Source organism: Triticum aestivum, chromosome 7B (genome assembly GCF_018294505.1).
Source record: "Triticum aestivum cultivar Chinese Spring chromosome 7B, IWGSC CS RefSeq v2.1, whole genome shotgun sequence".
In the NCBI taxonomy this organism is placed as follows: Eukaryota; Viridiplantae; Streptophyta; class Magnoliopsida; order Poales; family Poaceae; genus Triticum; species Triticum aestivum.
In genome coordinates this window covers 403819418-403835742 of record NC_057813.1, presented here as the reverse complement: position 1 = coordinate 403835742, position 16325 = coordinate 403819418, and the positions used below count along the sequence as shown (strand labels likewise).

The window sequence follows — 16325 nt, the reverse complement described above, 5'->3', positions numbered from 1 at the left end:
ATCTATGCCAACCCAACAAACACCTTTGGAGATACCTGTAGAGCATCTTTATAATCATCCATTTACGTTGTGACATTTGATAGCACACAAGGTATTCCTTCGGTATCCGGGAGGGTCATAATCTCATAGTCAGAGGAATATGTATTTGACATGAAGAAAGCAGTAGCAATAAAACTGAACGATCATTATGCTAAGCTAACGGATGGGTCTTGTCCCGTTCATCACATGACAACACATGTCTATGGCTAGGAAACTTAACCATTTTTGATTAACGAGCTAGTCAAGTAGAGGCATACTAGGGACACGGTGTTTTGTCTATGTATCCACACATGTATCAAGTTTTTGGTTAATACAATCTAGCATGAATAATAGATATTTATAATGATATAAAGAAATAGAAAATAACAACTTTATTATTGCCTCTAGGGCATATTTCCTTCAGTACATTCAATGTACTGTCCTACACGTGTGCAACATATCATGTTGCATAATTTCTACGACGAATAAGAGATACAATATAGGGTTATAGTACTCAACTTGCCAATGGCATTGATGGGATTCCACACATGTTTTGATTGTTTCCCCTGAGACTTATGAGGTATATATATGGTTAGTCACGTCCGAAAAGGTGACGGTGGCCATGGAGCACCTGCTTCCTCATGAGATCGTCGAGCGGGAGCTGGAGATGCAGGAGGCAGCGGAGATCAAGGAGCGCCGGGAGGAGGAGTTGCGCGTGGCCTAGGTCGAGGTAGAGAAGAGTCTGTCTGTCGAGGAATCGGTGATGGAGTACCAACGCGAGCTCTAGCGCAACCACTACTATGAGTACTACAACCTTGAGGGCGGCGCCGAGGACGAGGATGCGGCCGACTTCAGCAGGGGGGACGCAAAGTCCACCAGCGGCGGCATGTCGCGAGGACAAGTCATCGACATCTCATCACACACCGATGATGCATAGGCCGGCACGGTGGCGGATTTGTTAAAATTATTCATACTTAGGCTTTGGTTTTAATGCTGGTCTTTTGTTAGAGCAATGTTTAGGTGAATTATCTATGTTTAATTACTAAAATTGCTCGATTCAGTAAGTCTGATCTATGTGTTGTACGCTCTTTTGTGTGCCCAAATTAGCAAGCGATGTTAAATTATGCAATGACGTACGCGGGGAAATTTCCACCAAAATTTCAATTGTCAAACTCATCCCATGAGCGTTAAGCAGAATAATCGTTTGCGATGCACAATATCGTTTAAAGTGAATGGTGTCCGGCGGCACCACACGCAAAGTTTCCCTCCACATTTTGAATTTTTTTGGCCTACCACCGAAATACCTACCCTCCCCCTCCCCATCCCCTTTTCTCCCCGACCACAAGTCACATTTCCCCTGTTTCCCCCTTCCTTCCTTCCTAAGCTATAGCCGCTTCCTCGCTTCCTTCCTCACTCTCGCCGTCTCGCATCCTACCGCGGGGTCGCCATGGTCATCTTCAAAGACCTCTCCAGCGGTTCCCCCTCCAATGACGACTCCACCACCCGGGTATGCCTCTCTTCTCTCTCTCGGGCTATGACTTTGAATGAAGGATTTTTACCCGGCGGTTGATTTGTGTCATTTCTTCCTCTTGTAGTTCCCTAGGACCTTCAGTTGCAATGGATGGAGCGAGGTGGCTGAAGATCTGTCTGCTTGTTGTCACCATCAATCTCCATGCGTGAAGCTAGTTGCGTTTGAATCTGTGGACAGTGGGAGGAAGTTTCTGGCATGTGCAGAGAAGGTTAGATCCTCTTTAGTTGTTACAAATCATTTGTTAGATGTGATTCAGACACTGTCATGGTCCCAACCCATTCATACCACACCTTCAACCAAACGCATCCTAAGACAGTGTCATAGTTTGTACCTAGTATCTAAAAATGTTGCCACCTCATCAGCGGTGCCATTAGAAAATTATTTGGCCCCGCTTCAGCAGTTTGTGGAGCCAACTTGTCCACACATCCGAGCAGTCAAGCAGTAAAATACTAAATCTTTATGCCACGAAGGAACTGGGCCTCGGAGCAACTAGGTGCTCCGGAGTTCGGGTCCCTGATTTTTTTCCGCTGCATCGGCTCGCCAGTGCAGGGCATCGGTGCGAGATGTAGCAACAGTTGTCTTTACACCGGTTTTGGCATACATAGTGGACGCCTTAGTGCTATTAGTTATATGTTACTAAATTTGTGCATGTACACACCTGTTAGTATCAATTTGCTATCATCCAAACACTATCGCTATGCAGTTGCAGTTATATTTACCGTCCTCTTAAAATGTTCAAGCATTGTTGAAGTTAATTATAGCTTTTTATGTTTCAGAATTTGGTTGTTGTATCAGTAGCAATTAATTCATTTGCATATTGATCTTTTTGAGAAGATATATCATAATTAACCTGTTTCTTCGGTTTTTCAAAATGAGTATTGGTGATTTTCTATGTTGCTATAAACCCATTTTCCCTACAATTGTTACTGATCTAGTTTTAAATATTATATGATGAGCGGAAGTGTTCTTACTTGGAGTGGGTTGATCAAGAGTGGCCACATTCTTTGGAGATGTGCCTAGCAAAGCTCTGGAGCATGTATCAGGAAGAGAACAGAGGTAGGCTTAGAGATAGTGTTGTCAACGCTGAAGAATATTTAAAGATGCGGGATAAAAAGAGGAAGGTGGAGAAGGAGCTCAGATTTTTTAAGTCAGACTTTGCTAAGATGGTGTTGGCGAAGGAGGAGGCACTTTCCCAGTTGGCCAGTGCAAAACAGGTTCTTATTGAACTGAAAGCAGAGGTGGATAAGGCGAGCCTTGATGATCTCGATTAGGGAAATGAATATATTGTTCTAATATTGTTCTTATAAAGTTGAACTATCCATATGCTGTACTTTGCCGTTTTCCGATAGTTATTGTATTGTGATGTTAAAATATATCTATGTGTCTGATATGAAATTGGCAAACAGTTGTTCGATTTGAAATGTGAATTTGCGTAATGCTGGAATTATTAATTGTAAACTAATAAACTTGCTAAATGGGTCATGAAACTTTGCAAACGGTTCTAGCAGTAAAAACGCTTGTGATGAATAGCCCAATGCCACACAGTTTTCTTCATCAAATCGTGTGTGATGTAGTTGATAAAAGCAAACGGTTAACCAAGAGCGTGTGTGTGATGGTTAGAGCCTATATATAAACCTGTGTGGGATGTACATACGAACGAAAATGTTTTCCCTGAATTGACTGTGTGGGATGTACATAAGAACGGAAACGTATTCCTTGGATTGACTGTGTGTGATATACATACCTACGGAAATGTTTTTCCGAGATTCACCGTGTGGGATGTACATACCTACCGAAATGTTTTATGGGATTCACTGTGTGGGATGTACATACCTACGGAAATGATTGAGTTTCCGTGGGTCACCCGATCGCACACGAACTCATTTGGTGTCGCAGGAGGGCCTATCCCTGACGGTTTCTGGGTCGCGTGGGAAGGACCCCCTAATCGCCCACACTCACTAGGTGACGGTTCCAAATGCCGTCGTGGAAAGAGATTTAAAACCGTTTGTATAGCACCGACGCGTACCAGTGCATGCACTTGCTTTTCAAGATATCGTTTCCAATGTCAATGTTTACAAAATTGTTAATCTTTTTTTATTGGAGTTCAGCCATGTTATCCACTAAGGATTCAACTTGCAAGCATCTGAATCTTATGTTGTTTGATTCACTCTACATGTTAATTCACAACTTGCAAGGTAATTTATATATTAAATTAATCAATTTTTTATAATGAAAATGAACATGTCATTTCTAAGCACCGCCATGCACTTTTTATTTCATGTCGATAACACGACTGATGCTTTGTGGAATGTCGGAATGAGATAAATAGATAGATAGGCAGAGATAAAGAGTATACGAGTGATGGAGCATGGCGTGGTCTTGAGCCATTGGACTAGGGGGAGCTATTTTTTCTCCCATTGCAACTCACGCACATTTTTTGCTAGTCTATACCTAATAATAAAGCGGTCATTGCTTCTTGCGATACGTCATGGAAATTGCCCCCAAAATTATAAAATATTACCCACCGATGCCATCTATAAGTGATCAAAAAACGTTTCACACAAGGGACTTCCCTGCCTAGACCGACCTATGCAGCAGACACCTTCTATACTTCACTCTGCGCGCTGCGAAAAGACGCAGCACGCCCGTTGGGCCGGCCCATGTCTAGGCAGCCTGTTTTTTAAATTTCCTTTTTTACTTTTCCATTTTCGTTTTCTCTCCTTTAAATAATTTAGGACTTCAAAAAGTTCCATGAATTATTAAAAATGGAATTGTAAAGTAATTTTTTTTAACAAAACATAAAACATTTGTGAATTCAAAAAATGTTTGTGATTTCGTAAAAGATGTCCGCTTATTCAAGAAATGTACGATAATTTGAAAATAAATATTTGGGAAACCAAAAAATGTTCATGATTTACAAAAAAGTTTGTGTATTAAAAATGTTAATGTAACTGAACAAAATTTGTCCAATTCAAAAATATTCATGAATGATAAAATATCATAAAAATTCAAAAACTGTTCGTGACTTGCAAAACAGTTTATTCATTTCATTGATTAAAAAAATGATCACGCATTCAAAAAGATGCTCCTTAAATCAAAAAAAAATGTTTGTTAAATCAAAACAATGTTTTTAAATTTCAAAAATTATTCCAGCAATTTCCAAAAAAAGTTCCTCGATTCTAGAAATGTTCGCCGATTCAAGAACATTGTTTCAAAAATTATTCACAATTTTTAAAAAATGTTTGCAAATTGTATAAAATGTTAATTAGTTTAGAAAATGTTCTTGATTTTAGAAAGTGTTCGAAAATTTATAAAAGTGTTCAAGAACTTGAAAAATGTTCATGATTTCAAATATGTGCATGAGTTAAAAAATGTTCATGATTTCAAAAATTGTGCATGATTTCACAAAATTGAGTGTGATAGTGTATCTCGGTGATGCAGCAAAATGTGCTCATGGCCATTGGAGAGTATGAGTTTTTTTCTACCGTTGCAATGCATAGACCCTTTTGCTAGTAAGACAAAATGTTCCATTCTTTTTAGGTAAGTAGATATTTTTTTAAAGAAATAATTTTGTTTAGTTTTAGACTGCAACCGCCATAAGGGAAAGGCAACACGGTTCGGTTCGCAAAAGTGCCGTGCCGGGCCAGCCTTTATAGCAGACGTGCTGGGTCGATCCTCATGGCCGAGCTTTCGGGCCAGCACGGCATCGCGCTTTTTTATAAGAGAGCCGACACGAGTCGTGTTGTACCGGCCCGGCCCATATATGGCCACAGGCTACTCACCGGCTAGGGTTTCCTCCTTTATAACCAATGGCTTCGTCACTCAGGCTCTACCGCCGCCGCCGCAGGCTCCCAGCACAAACAACTGCTAAGCCCACTTTGATGGTGAATCGAGCCGTTTTGCCGCAGCACCATCGTCGACTTGTAGGTACGTACCTTCGGTCTCCTTTCTTCATGCTGCCTTTTGTCGTCCTCGATTCAGATATGAGGATTGGGCCTGATTGATTTCCACTTGACAATGTATTCGGGTTCGAATTCGAGTGACAGGGATCAAGGGCCAGCGTCAACGCCTTTGAAAGAAATCGAAGGAATTAGGGCTACTAATAATTCAGGTGGTGCGTAGATCACAAGAAGGCGACGGTTAAGGAAGATCGAGGATGCCAAAGCAGCGGCACGGGAAACGCCTAGGCGCTCTTGAGCTAGAGCCTCGGCCTCGGCAGGATCACCTGTACCTTGTCTTTGATGACTGGTCGTTCGGATATACCATCCGCAAGGTAAATACGTCGAATCGCTTCAATCCCCCCGTGCAGCGCTTGCCTCGGCCTTTCTTCAAATTGGAGGCGCCGCACGAGTCTCCGGAGTACTTCGCGTCAGCCTTTGGCACTAGGATTTTGCTGATGCATCCCAGGGATCCTGCGGGTCATAACTTGTCCGGCAGCTTCTTCCCCATGTTGGACGTCCGCTCGCGGAGTCTCACCTTTGGCCCTGGGCTCGAGTTTCCGATTCATCCCGTCTATCTCGCCGTCGGCAATAAGCTATTCATTATTGCCGAAGCCTCTTTTGAGATGCTCTACTTGGATCCACAATCTGGCTCCGAGTGGTCGTGGGAACTGCTCCCACATCCGCCATTCCAGATTTACGACGTCTGCTCGTACGCTTTGTACGGACATTCTCTCCTTGTGAGCACCGAGAACGAAGCCTTTGCTGCCACCTTCACCTTTGACACGGTAAAAAGTTCATGGAAACAACTTGGCAAGTGGGTGCTGCCTTTCGAGGGTCGTGGTCACTTCGACCCTCTCCTGGGCGCATTTGTTGGGCTCTCGAAAGACCCAGACACCCTCGGCCAACTCATTTGCTGCTACATGCACACCTCCGACACTGGCCACACCCTTGAGTTGAAGCTCAGCAAGGAGAAGCTGTTCAGCGAGGACCCAGCCTTGAGGCACATAGGCGCCACCCTTGTGTACATGGAAAGCCAGAGCAAATTCTGCCTCGTAGAATGTGTCTCCATTGTTGACGACAGTGCTGATCAGGAGCTCAAGGAAGAGGAAGACCTGCCCCAATCTGGCTGCTGTCTTTGTTGTTTGACTACATTCTATCTCTGTCATGACATGAATGGAGACCCGACGACCGGCAGGAGCTGTATGGTGCAGTACTACGAAGTGCCTAGAGCAACCTCTATGTTGTTCCTCCAAGATCCTGTTGCATTTTGGATGTAAAATGCTAAAATCATGTTATGATGACCGAGTTCCTATGTTTATTTTTCACTCAGTTGTGACTGCTGCATTTCTATGTTTTAATAATGTGTTTACTCGTCTGTGATTCAGCTAATGTATCACCACCTCTGTAACTTCATTTGTTTTATGTCTATGAGTAAGCAACAAGAAAGTATTCTATGCATGCATTTATTTTGGTAATAATAACTCAATACAGCAAGCCTAATACTGTAAGTTGCAAATACTCCCATGCTGCTTCAATCTGCCATGGGCAAATTCTTTTGTTAAGAAAATTCATGTAGTAGCATCTGGAAAATGTACAACATAATAAAATGCTATTTAGCCATTATATTAACTGATCTGCGTACTTCACATAACGATAAGAACGACTGGTTAGTAGATTGACGTGAATCCTAGACCTCCTCCAAGGTTTCTATCAGAACAACGGTCATACTCATGCAAACTTATGTCAATCTGCCGGACCCCGTGCACTCATCAGTATTATTTGTTTTCGCTTCACACATTGTTTTTACACCCAGCTTTTTTTCCCCGCAGAAAAGCGGGTGTATTACTTAAGGGGTGTAGGTACGTTACAATCAGAAGCACCCAACGGCATAATTTTGCCTGGACCATGCCAGATCTAGACTGCTGTGCAAGGAGAGGATCGCCCTAGTTTGGCAACAGTATGGCTAATAACATTGAGCTCTCTCTCCTAATGACGTTGATGCTGAACTCTGTTCCTCCTCATATTCTCTTGGCTTCCATTACAAGTGAAGGCACCGGTGATTTATCTATGTCTGATGCTCCCAGTATCGCTGCAACTTGGTGCTATCCGCATCAATGATGAACGGCCTGTCGCTCCATTCGCTCTATCTATGTGATGAACGGCCTGTCGCTCCATTCGCTCTATCTATGTGAGGGCTATCCCTTGTGGGCACGCAGTACGTTCTGCTTCCAGCGCACTCGTACATGTACGGAGGAATCTGCATGGAACTCGTGCAGAGGTTGTATTTGCCTTCTAAGCCAGGAAGGCAGGAAACCACTTTGGATTTAAGTTCGTTGAATCAAGGAATTTTAATACGATACAAGCACATTTTATCAACGGATTTGCGATTCAGCGTAATACTCCAGTTTCCAAGGTTATATAATGTAGTGAGTTGTACAGGTTGCCCTTTGCAAATCATGAGGCTAATAAAGAAAGTAGAAACTACCTTACACGGAATGATATCTTTTTAATACATAACCATGGCTTATAAATTGTCTGTTCAATGGAAATGTGCAAATATTTGTTTAGCTTCATAAAGAACTAAAATTACTCCATAATTTATTTGCGTGCAGGTTCCTAGGAACATCCACCTCACTCAACCTGTGTAGTACAAACAGAAAACACAAAATCACACTAAGATCTGCCTGGAATCCTGGAATGATATAGATCTCTTGTTTACCGTAGGCCAACCAAACATCCCATGTAAGGCCAAACTTTAACCCATCCCCTATCCGCCCATGTCCGGCTATAAGGAACGATAAATGTAATTTTACTCCTCTATCGCATTTAGCCGATCCTCTAAACCAAATAGAGGAGGATAATTTATCCTCCGTTGCCTATCCAATCCCTATATACTCTTCTGGAGGCGGCCAAGGATAAATTTTCTTCACGCAAAGGCCTCCTTTTGGCCGGCCGGCGACTCATGTGAACCTCCTTTGTCGACGGCGGTGACCTCGCCGTGAATGCGCGCCTCCTCTCGCAGTGTTTCATGTTGCTGTTGCTGGTGTGTTCCTGTCACCGTCCACTTCCATGTCCGGCACCTTTGTCGTGCCCACCATTCTCACCATCCCCGCCCTCTTCGACAAGTGTGCATCTCTGACTCCTTGTCGTCTTGAACGAGGAGGATGCAACCAGAGGTACGATCTGGATGACCTCACCTTTGCCTGCTGGCGGACGGTGAGGGTCTTCCTCCTCGACCCACGCAGTGGCGGCAAGGTTGGTGAGCTGCCCCCTCCGCCGACCAGCAGGGACGTCTACTAGTGCGTGCTCACACTGGTGCAGCGACATGCTATACAAACGGTTTTTACCATCTCCTTGCCTGTGTGTAATGGGGGGGGGGGGGGGGGTCAATGCACACGACCCAGAAACCGTCGGCAATAGGGAGTAGGAATGCATACGTTTTGCAGAACTAAGTGTATGTGATGCATCGATGCTCACATCTATCCCAAACGAGAGTCGTCACGCAACTGTTTGTGATATATCAAAATTTCCAAATGCTCCATCCTTACTACTCATGTGGGTTGGCATTATCATCGCACACGGTATTATGTGGTGCAACGTTTATGATGCACGCCCCATCACATACAGTTCACGATTGTATGCTAAGGAGACTATCACACACATTTACTTTCCTGCATCGTATGCGATTGGATGTAAGAGTGCATACAGTTGTCCCTATAAAACTGTATGTGAAACTTGAATATATCCCACACGTTGCTCTATCCATAAATGTTTGCGATATATAAAATGTCCAAAACGATTAATCCGTACTACCCGTGTCGGATAAAGGCGACATCATAAACAGTTCATGATTGCAAAGCGTGTGTTATAAGGAGACTATCACAAACATTTAATAAGCAGGAACTGTGTGCTACTGTAATGGCATGCAGAGCATAATTTATCCCTAATTTAATCACTGCATTTAAAATTCACAGAATTTGAATTTGAAAGTAGGCAGCCATTATTTCATATTGAGTCATATTTATTACAAATATAGGTTCAAGAATGGATGCATAATTCTATGCACGGGTACATATACTGAAGAACTATATAAGCACCAAGTAAAGAATAATGAACCACAATTGTATTAAAGACGGTAAAGAAAGTGATGAAAGACATTATAGTTGCTGGAGAAGGTGAAGCAGAATGCCTATTGTGTCCTCCTCCATGCCTAATGCGCGCATGACTCTAGGCCAACCCCTTGTGATGGCCGCTCACCCATCCTTTAGTCTTCACTAGGACTTCTCGATGCTCATTGTAGTCTCGATGAAATACTTTAACCTTCATTGCATGTCCATCAATCATGTACTTTGCGAAGTAATCTTGAGTAAATTGCTTTGGAACCACTGCAAACAAAAAATATTCACACATTGTTGTCTAACAACTCATTATGTGCAATAAAAGAGAAGGCTATAGAGTTCCGTAGTTACCATCCTACAACTCATTGTTGTGTTGGATAGAACGTAAACAAATAGATTAATTGCTATGTTCGTATCTTTTTGCTAACAATCCTTATCAGTTTCCTCACTTGATGCTAGTTCATGAATATCTCATTGCCTCATACGCAAAAAGGGTCAAGGCGTGGATATTTCCTGAGGACATATGTACCTACAAGCAACAAGTCAATATTAGAAGCTAAAAAATGTCCAAGCGTGGATATATATGCACTACACCATGGAGCGGCGGGAGTATAAGCCGAGGGATGAAACCAACTTCGGTGGAAAATGTCGGCCACTCCGGTTGTTGTCCTGTGTAAGCACATGGAAATGCATGATAAGTACAATAGGCTTAACATCAACCAAATATAGCCATGGTAAACAACATCATCTCCAAATGATAGCTTGAATGTGTTGGTTTCAGCATGCTGTTAAAGAAGATAGAAGATGGAAGGAAACATTAACTACAACATGCCTTACAGGGACCAGATATTGCAATTCAAACCGATATTGTTGAAAATGAATAGAACGTAGCTCATGCTTAAACATCACACTGGATAAATGTGTAAACCTAAAATAAAGGGCATGTGTTAACTACACCAGTCATAAGAGGAACCAAATATAATCGTTCAAACTGGTATTGATGAAAATGAACTGTACAGTCCATACTTGCACATAATGAACATCACATAGTGAATAACTAAATAAACAAGGCATATGTGCTCACTATAACAACCAAATATAGCCATTGAAAACTGGCCAAAGGCTTACTACAACCAACCTAACAAGCAAATACAGATAAACAAGGCATCTACTTGAAAACCGGACAAATGCTCACTGCAACCAATCTAACAATGAAATATAGATAAACAAGGCATCTTCTCACTATAAACACCCAAATATATCCATTCGTGGAATTGAACTGGATAGTTCATACTTAAACATCAGATAGCCCTACTGAACATTGCATTTTTGCATACCTGATATAATTAAACACGTCAGAGTTAAACATCGCATGGCAAAAGCTACTACAACAATGGGCACCAGTTGGCTAGCTAGAAAAAGTGTGATTTGCTGATAGGATGATGCCTGACTTGTCATGGATGGGCTCCTTCCACTTGGAAGAGCACAGACCTAGGGTGCGCTCCTTGATGTCACATATGGGATGTCTCGCCTTGGAAGAGCCGTAGTAGGTGCCCTTCTCGTGGTCGTGGTTGATGAGGTCTGACTTGGTAGCTGAGGATCCCAAGCCACCGCCATAGAACGTGTCCTTCATAAATGACAAAATGGGATCAATGGTGTACAAGGATCACAAATCCTTGACCGCGAGGAGGAGGATATCAGCGGCGGGGCCTTCGAAGAGATCACGACGGTTGAAACAGAGGCGTTGGGGATGGACCACCTAACCTGTGACATGGCCCGCATAAAGACGTTGTTGTCGATGACCTTGATGTCGTAGCCGCCTGTCCTGAGATACAGGAATACGCGAGATCGCTGACTTGACGCCATCTACATGGCAACGTAGTCAACGTCCTCGCCATATTCTGTGGCGAGGTGTTCCTCTGGGATCGACAGGTCAGCACGAACGATGGTCACCTCACCATTGTCTGGCGAAGAGGCCATGATAGACCTCTTTTTGGCCGTACGCTCCTCGGGCTCCCCAGGATATGTGGTTGGACTTACGCTACGATTCTCTAGAATAGGGGATGGGAATCCGGGAGGAAGGGACACCGCATGCGTCATCTTAGCGGCAAGGGTATGGATATCGATGGGTGACCTGAACTATCTAGAGGCACAGAAAAACCGTCGGATGTTTGCGGTGGTGGGCGACGACGATGGCAAGCTAGGGCTCGAGCAGGGGAGGAGGGGGGAGGGGTGTTGGTGTGTGTAGGATGTGGAAGGGGTCAGGTGGTGTTTGAGGAGATGTCGCGGCTACATAATTTTTTAGTAATGGTGGGTGATGATGGTGGTGGACAAGGGAGCGTGACAATTCAAATGCCTCGGCTATAGAAATTTTAATATAATGTCAGTGCCGGAGGAGTGAGGGCGACAGTTGAAATACTGCGGCTACTAGAATTTGGGTAAAGGAATTGAAGCGGGGCAGGAGCAACCAAGATCGCACATGGTCCAAACATAATAATTGTGTACGTTAATAAGGAAAGGAAAAGCCATGGAACCACCAATTTTTGCATCGCTCAAGGCGGGTAGTTTTTTTAGATTTCTACTTGGCTGGTTCATCGCACACGGTTCATCCTAATTTTTAGACACAGACATTGAATTCATCTTAAATTTCCTATACACATTATCCCTTTACCCTGGCTGGCGCTTGCGAGGTTGTGGCCAGTTGCCACCAGTGCACTGTGCTGATTTTACAGGGCACATGCATCGCACACAGTTAGTCCGGTGCACCCATGTCTGTTGCGTGTACGTTCGCAGACAGTTGTTTCATCTGAGTTGTCTGCATTTTATATAGCACCATTTGGCAACAAAAAACGCGAGAGAGGGACGGAACACAACCACACCTACATGTGGCCTATATATATATATATAGACAGTCTATTCTGCTAATATTAGCAGAATAACTATTCTGATAACACTTTCGCACTGCACGCTCAATGCAAGTGCACTGCATCTTCTTGACGTCGGGCACTGCAATGCTTTCACGGGAGAAATACTTCATTTTCTGGTGTCCCGCCCGCGTTTTCTGTGTGGTATCGGGTGTTGCGGGATGATTCAGTTTGTGTTTGCATGTCATTTAAGCTTTATTCTTTCTAATTTACAGGAAAATCTACTAGAGTGCTTGCAAATCGAGGGATTTGGCGGATGAGCTTTCTCTGTTCGTTCGTGTTCGCGTCAGACGCGATTTTTTTGTGGTCGGATATTATTTTTTAGTAGGAATTCTTTGGTTGCGTTCGTTTTAATCGGTCCGTTCACTCTATAATTTGTTAATTTTTAGGAGTTAGTTTTCAATTCTTTGTTATTTTGATTGTTACGGCGGGTGAGCTTCGTCCGCTCCTCTGTTCTTGTTGATTTTTTTGATTTTACTCGTCCATGCATGTTTGAATATTGTAATTATTGTTGCTATAGGTTTGAATTCATTGTATTGCGGGTATAATTGTCATTTTTTGAATCACATTCTTGAAATGAAAGCTGATGCTATTCGTCCCGTTGCCGTGTCTTCCGTGTAAATTTTTCGGGGGTATTTTTCTATAGTTTAGTGGCTGTACAAATTTTAGGCGAGTTATGGAATTGCGAGTGAAATTGACACCTCTGTTAGTCTATCACATGTCTGCAGTTTTACTGCATTAATTTTATTTTTTGTAGTCGTGGCATACGTTGTAGTGCACTGCATTTTCTTTGGTAGTGTACTTCGTTGTAGCTTCATTACAGTGGTTATGGCTGCTTATGAGATTTCTCCTTTTCTTAAACTGCATTCTATGTTCTAGATGACTACATAATATGCATTTCCATACTGCATTAGCAGTGTTTTTAATGTTCAATTCTGCTATTAGAATGGATGGTCCATTATACGCTTTTGTTAGCTGAATAGTTATTATAAGATTTTTTTGAACTGCATACTATGAGAATTGTTTTTGAACATGATATGTTAACTGCAAAGTTTCGACCATTTGCATTTCATTGTTACTGTTCAGAGGGTTGCTTTTTTATTATTAGTACCACACTATGTGTTTGAGAGAACTGCATTACTGCCATCAACAACTTTGTCTAAAAAGGATGATAAAATGAGGCAGCTGAGGTTGCATACATTAAATAGGCATCATTCAAATTCTCTGATGGACATAATTTTAAAAGCACACAACATAACCAAAGCATTAGAAATATTGGTTTCTTCATATTAGACAACCTAGAGTGCAAATATTGTAAACTTGATGGAGTCTTCTTCTTTGTAGAAAAACACCATCGCTACTTCTCCGACCTGAAAGCCATTCTGGGAGACAAAATCTTTCCAACCAGTAGTTATGTTGATGCAGTCTTCAGAGTCGATGTGGTAGTCAGCTTGCATGTCTGCATACCCATTCTTGTGTTCTGTCTCCAAAGTAACCTTCCCTGAACTCGGAGCATGAAATTTTATTATGGATGACAGTTTCTGCATATTGGAATGGGTGGAAAAAGAATTTTATAAGTAAACAACAAATGTTTTTCTTTTATACTTAGTATGATCTGTTTATGTTGACTTAAATAGTTACATATATATGACTGCTATTTTCTAAAGTAGTTGCAATGTATGAACAAACTTATATACGCAATTGACCCCTAGTTTTACTGGGATATATATTATACTGCAACATGCTTGCACTGCAATGTCAGTAATAGTGTACTTCTCCAGCATGTTAAGATAACTGCAACGCTTATCTACTGACCCTTTTTTTGTTCGTGTGTTGGGATTCTGATCTAACTAGTGTCGATACCTGGTGTGGTACTGAAGAAAGATAGGTGGAAGCATCTAGTCTTAATAGCTAACAAATCTGAACAACAATACAAATTCTGTTTTGTATTTTTGTTGACACTACTGAACAAATTGATTGAACTATATATTCAGATGTGTATTTGCAGGCTAGATTATGTCCAAAATTGTGAGGGGAAAACATACCCAACTTTCCTGCAGATCTGCGGTTGTGAGGCGATGAAGAAATGGCGCACGAAACCCCCTGTTGGGTATCATCAGGCACCCGAGCATGCTGCGCCACTCGGTGTTGGTGAGCTCTAGACCTTCTGCGTACACGCATGTGTCCGCTACCGGCGCCATCCTTGCCAAGCACCCGCACTTACAGTCCATGGCGGGTTCAGTGGAATTCCAGAGAAGAGCTGTGGATGGGATGAACCCTAGATCTACGATTTGAAGAAAATGAGGAACGGGGGAGGAGTTGTGTTAGTCTGTAGCACGAATGGATAAGTTTTTATGCAACCAATTGAGCAATGGAAGTAATAAATGTTGTGGTTGGTGTTAGGTGGTGGATTGGTTCTGATTCAGTGTACACGAATGCATTTGAGAAGCAACAGGACTGCTTACTTGAAAATAGCGAACCGCATTGTCATATCACGACGAACTGCGAATGCGTGGTTGGGCCTGTGTTTGTGTATGGTATGTAGGATTTTTTTCAGTGGCCTCTCTTTGGTTTGTTGGCCATGTGTTCGGGTAGTGAAGACGCATTTGGGCCCAAGTCGGCCTGTGAGCACGGCTGGTTCCCGGTGCGCTGTGTGTGCGACCTAATGTTTAGTCCCACCTCGCCCACGAAAGGCGCGCCCGACCTGTTTATAAGCATTGGCGAGGCACATCGGCCGAACTCCTCTTGTTACTTATTTGGGTGCTTATACACGGAGCTCGCGGCTCTATGCTCTCTGACCTGTGGGCCCATGTGTGGTCGGCCCCATGCATTGTGACTCAAAATGACTCGCCTTCTGTGGGCGCAGACCTATTACAAGATTGGTTGGGGCCGGTAGCACTTGGGTGGTTAATTTTTCTTTGTATTTTTCTGTCTTAGGTATTTTTTTCAATGTCGGGGCATGCATTGCATTGATCAGTGTTATGTACTGCATGTGCACGCATTCCGTACTGCATGTACAGTTCTCATTTTTTGTTTCCGTGTTTTTTGCTATTTATGTAATCTTTTTTTCCAATGTATGGGAGTGCACTACTTAGTAAATCATACGTGTAATGCATTGATTATGGTTGTGTACTGCACGTTCGTAATATTCTGCACTGCATTGATTATTTACGTGTTTGCGTTTTTCTTTTTGTGTTTTTGCTCTTATGTATTCTTTTTCAAATTTAGGTTCGTGCACTGCTTTGTTGGTTATGTTAAAACTTCATTCGACATAGTCTGTACTGCATTCGTACACAATTTGCACTGCATGCGTCCTGTTTGCACACTGCAACTTATTTTCGTTTTGTGCACTACTCGAATCTAATGATACATGAGCAGACAACAGAAAACAAATTATCACAGGTATTCTGTACGACAATTTCATCACCAGCAAACTAAGTTGAACAGAAAGCAAACTAACATAATCAAAGTTCATCATTACAAGCGATTCTGCATGGCAAGCAAACTAAGTATAGCACACAAGCAAACCAACGATACATAAGCAAACAACATAAAGCAAATTTGATGATAATTCTAAAACAACGTTGGTATTGTTGGCTCTTGGCCGGCACCATCTTTTTCTTCACCAGTTAGGCTCTTCCCATCCCCAGCTGCTCCTGGCGCGCTTCTTGGGGGGCTCCTCCTTCTCCAGCTTTGCACGGCGAAGGCCGTCCTGGGTGAGGGTGATGCGGTTCCATATCTCGTACACTGCGTAGGGGTCCTTTGCCGCGTACTCGATGTGCCTCATGGACAG

The 16325-nt window shown here is 42.7% G+C and overlaps 1 protein-coding gene across 2 annotated transcripts; it reads left to right on the top strand.

The window, feature by feature from the left end:
* The first annotated feature begins 5313 nt into the window (after positions 1-5313).
* On the top strand, positions 5314-6944 carry LOC123157263 (uncharacterized). Of its 2 annotated transcripts, none has more exons than XM_044575519.1 (2): positions 5314-5476; positions 5596-6944. In XM_044575519.1, the coding sequence occupies exon 2, from the start codon at positions 5706-5708 to the stop codon at positions 6765-6767; it is 1062 nt and encodes a 353-aa protein (XP_044431454.1). In that variant the 5' UTR covers positions 5314-5476; positions 5596-5705; the 3' UTR covers positions 6768-6944. The 2 variants fall into 2 exon arrangements, with proteins under 2 accessions (XP_044431454.1, XP_044431455.1); XM_044575520.1 differs by having other exon boundaries at positions 5355-5476; positions 5590-6944.
* The last annotated feature ends 9381 nt before the right edge of the window (positions 6945-16325 follow it).

Excerpts from the sequence above, each read along its gene's own strand:
- LOC123157263 (XM_044575519.1), top strand. The coding sequence starts at position 5,706 with ATGCCAAAGCAGCGGCACGGGAAACGCCTAGGCGCTCTTGAGCTAGAG.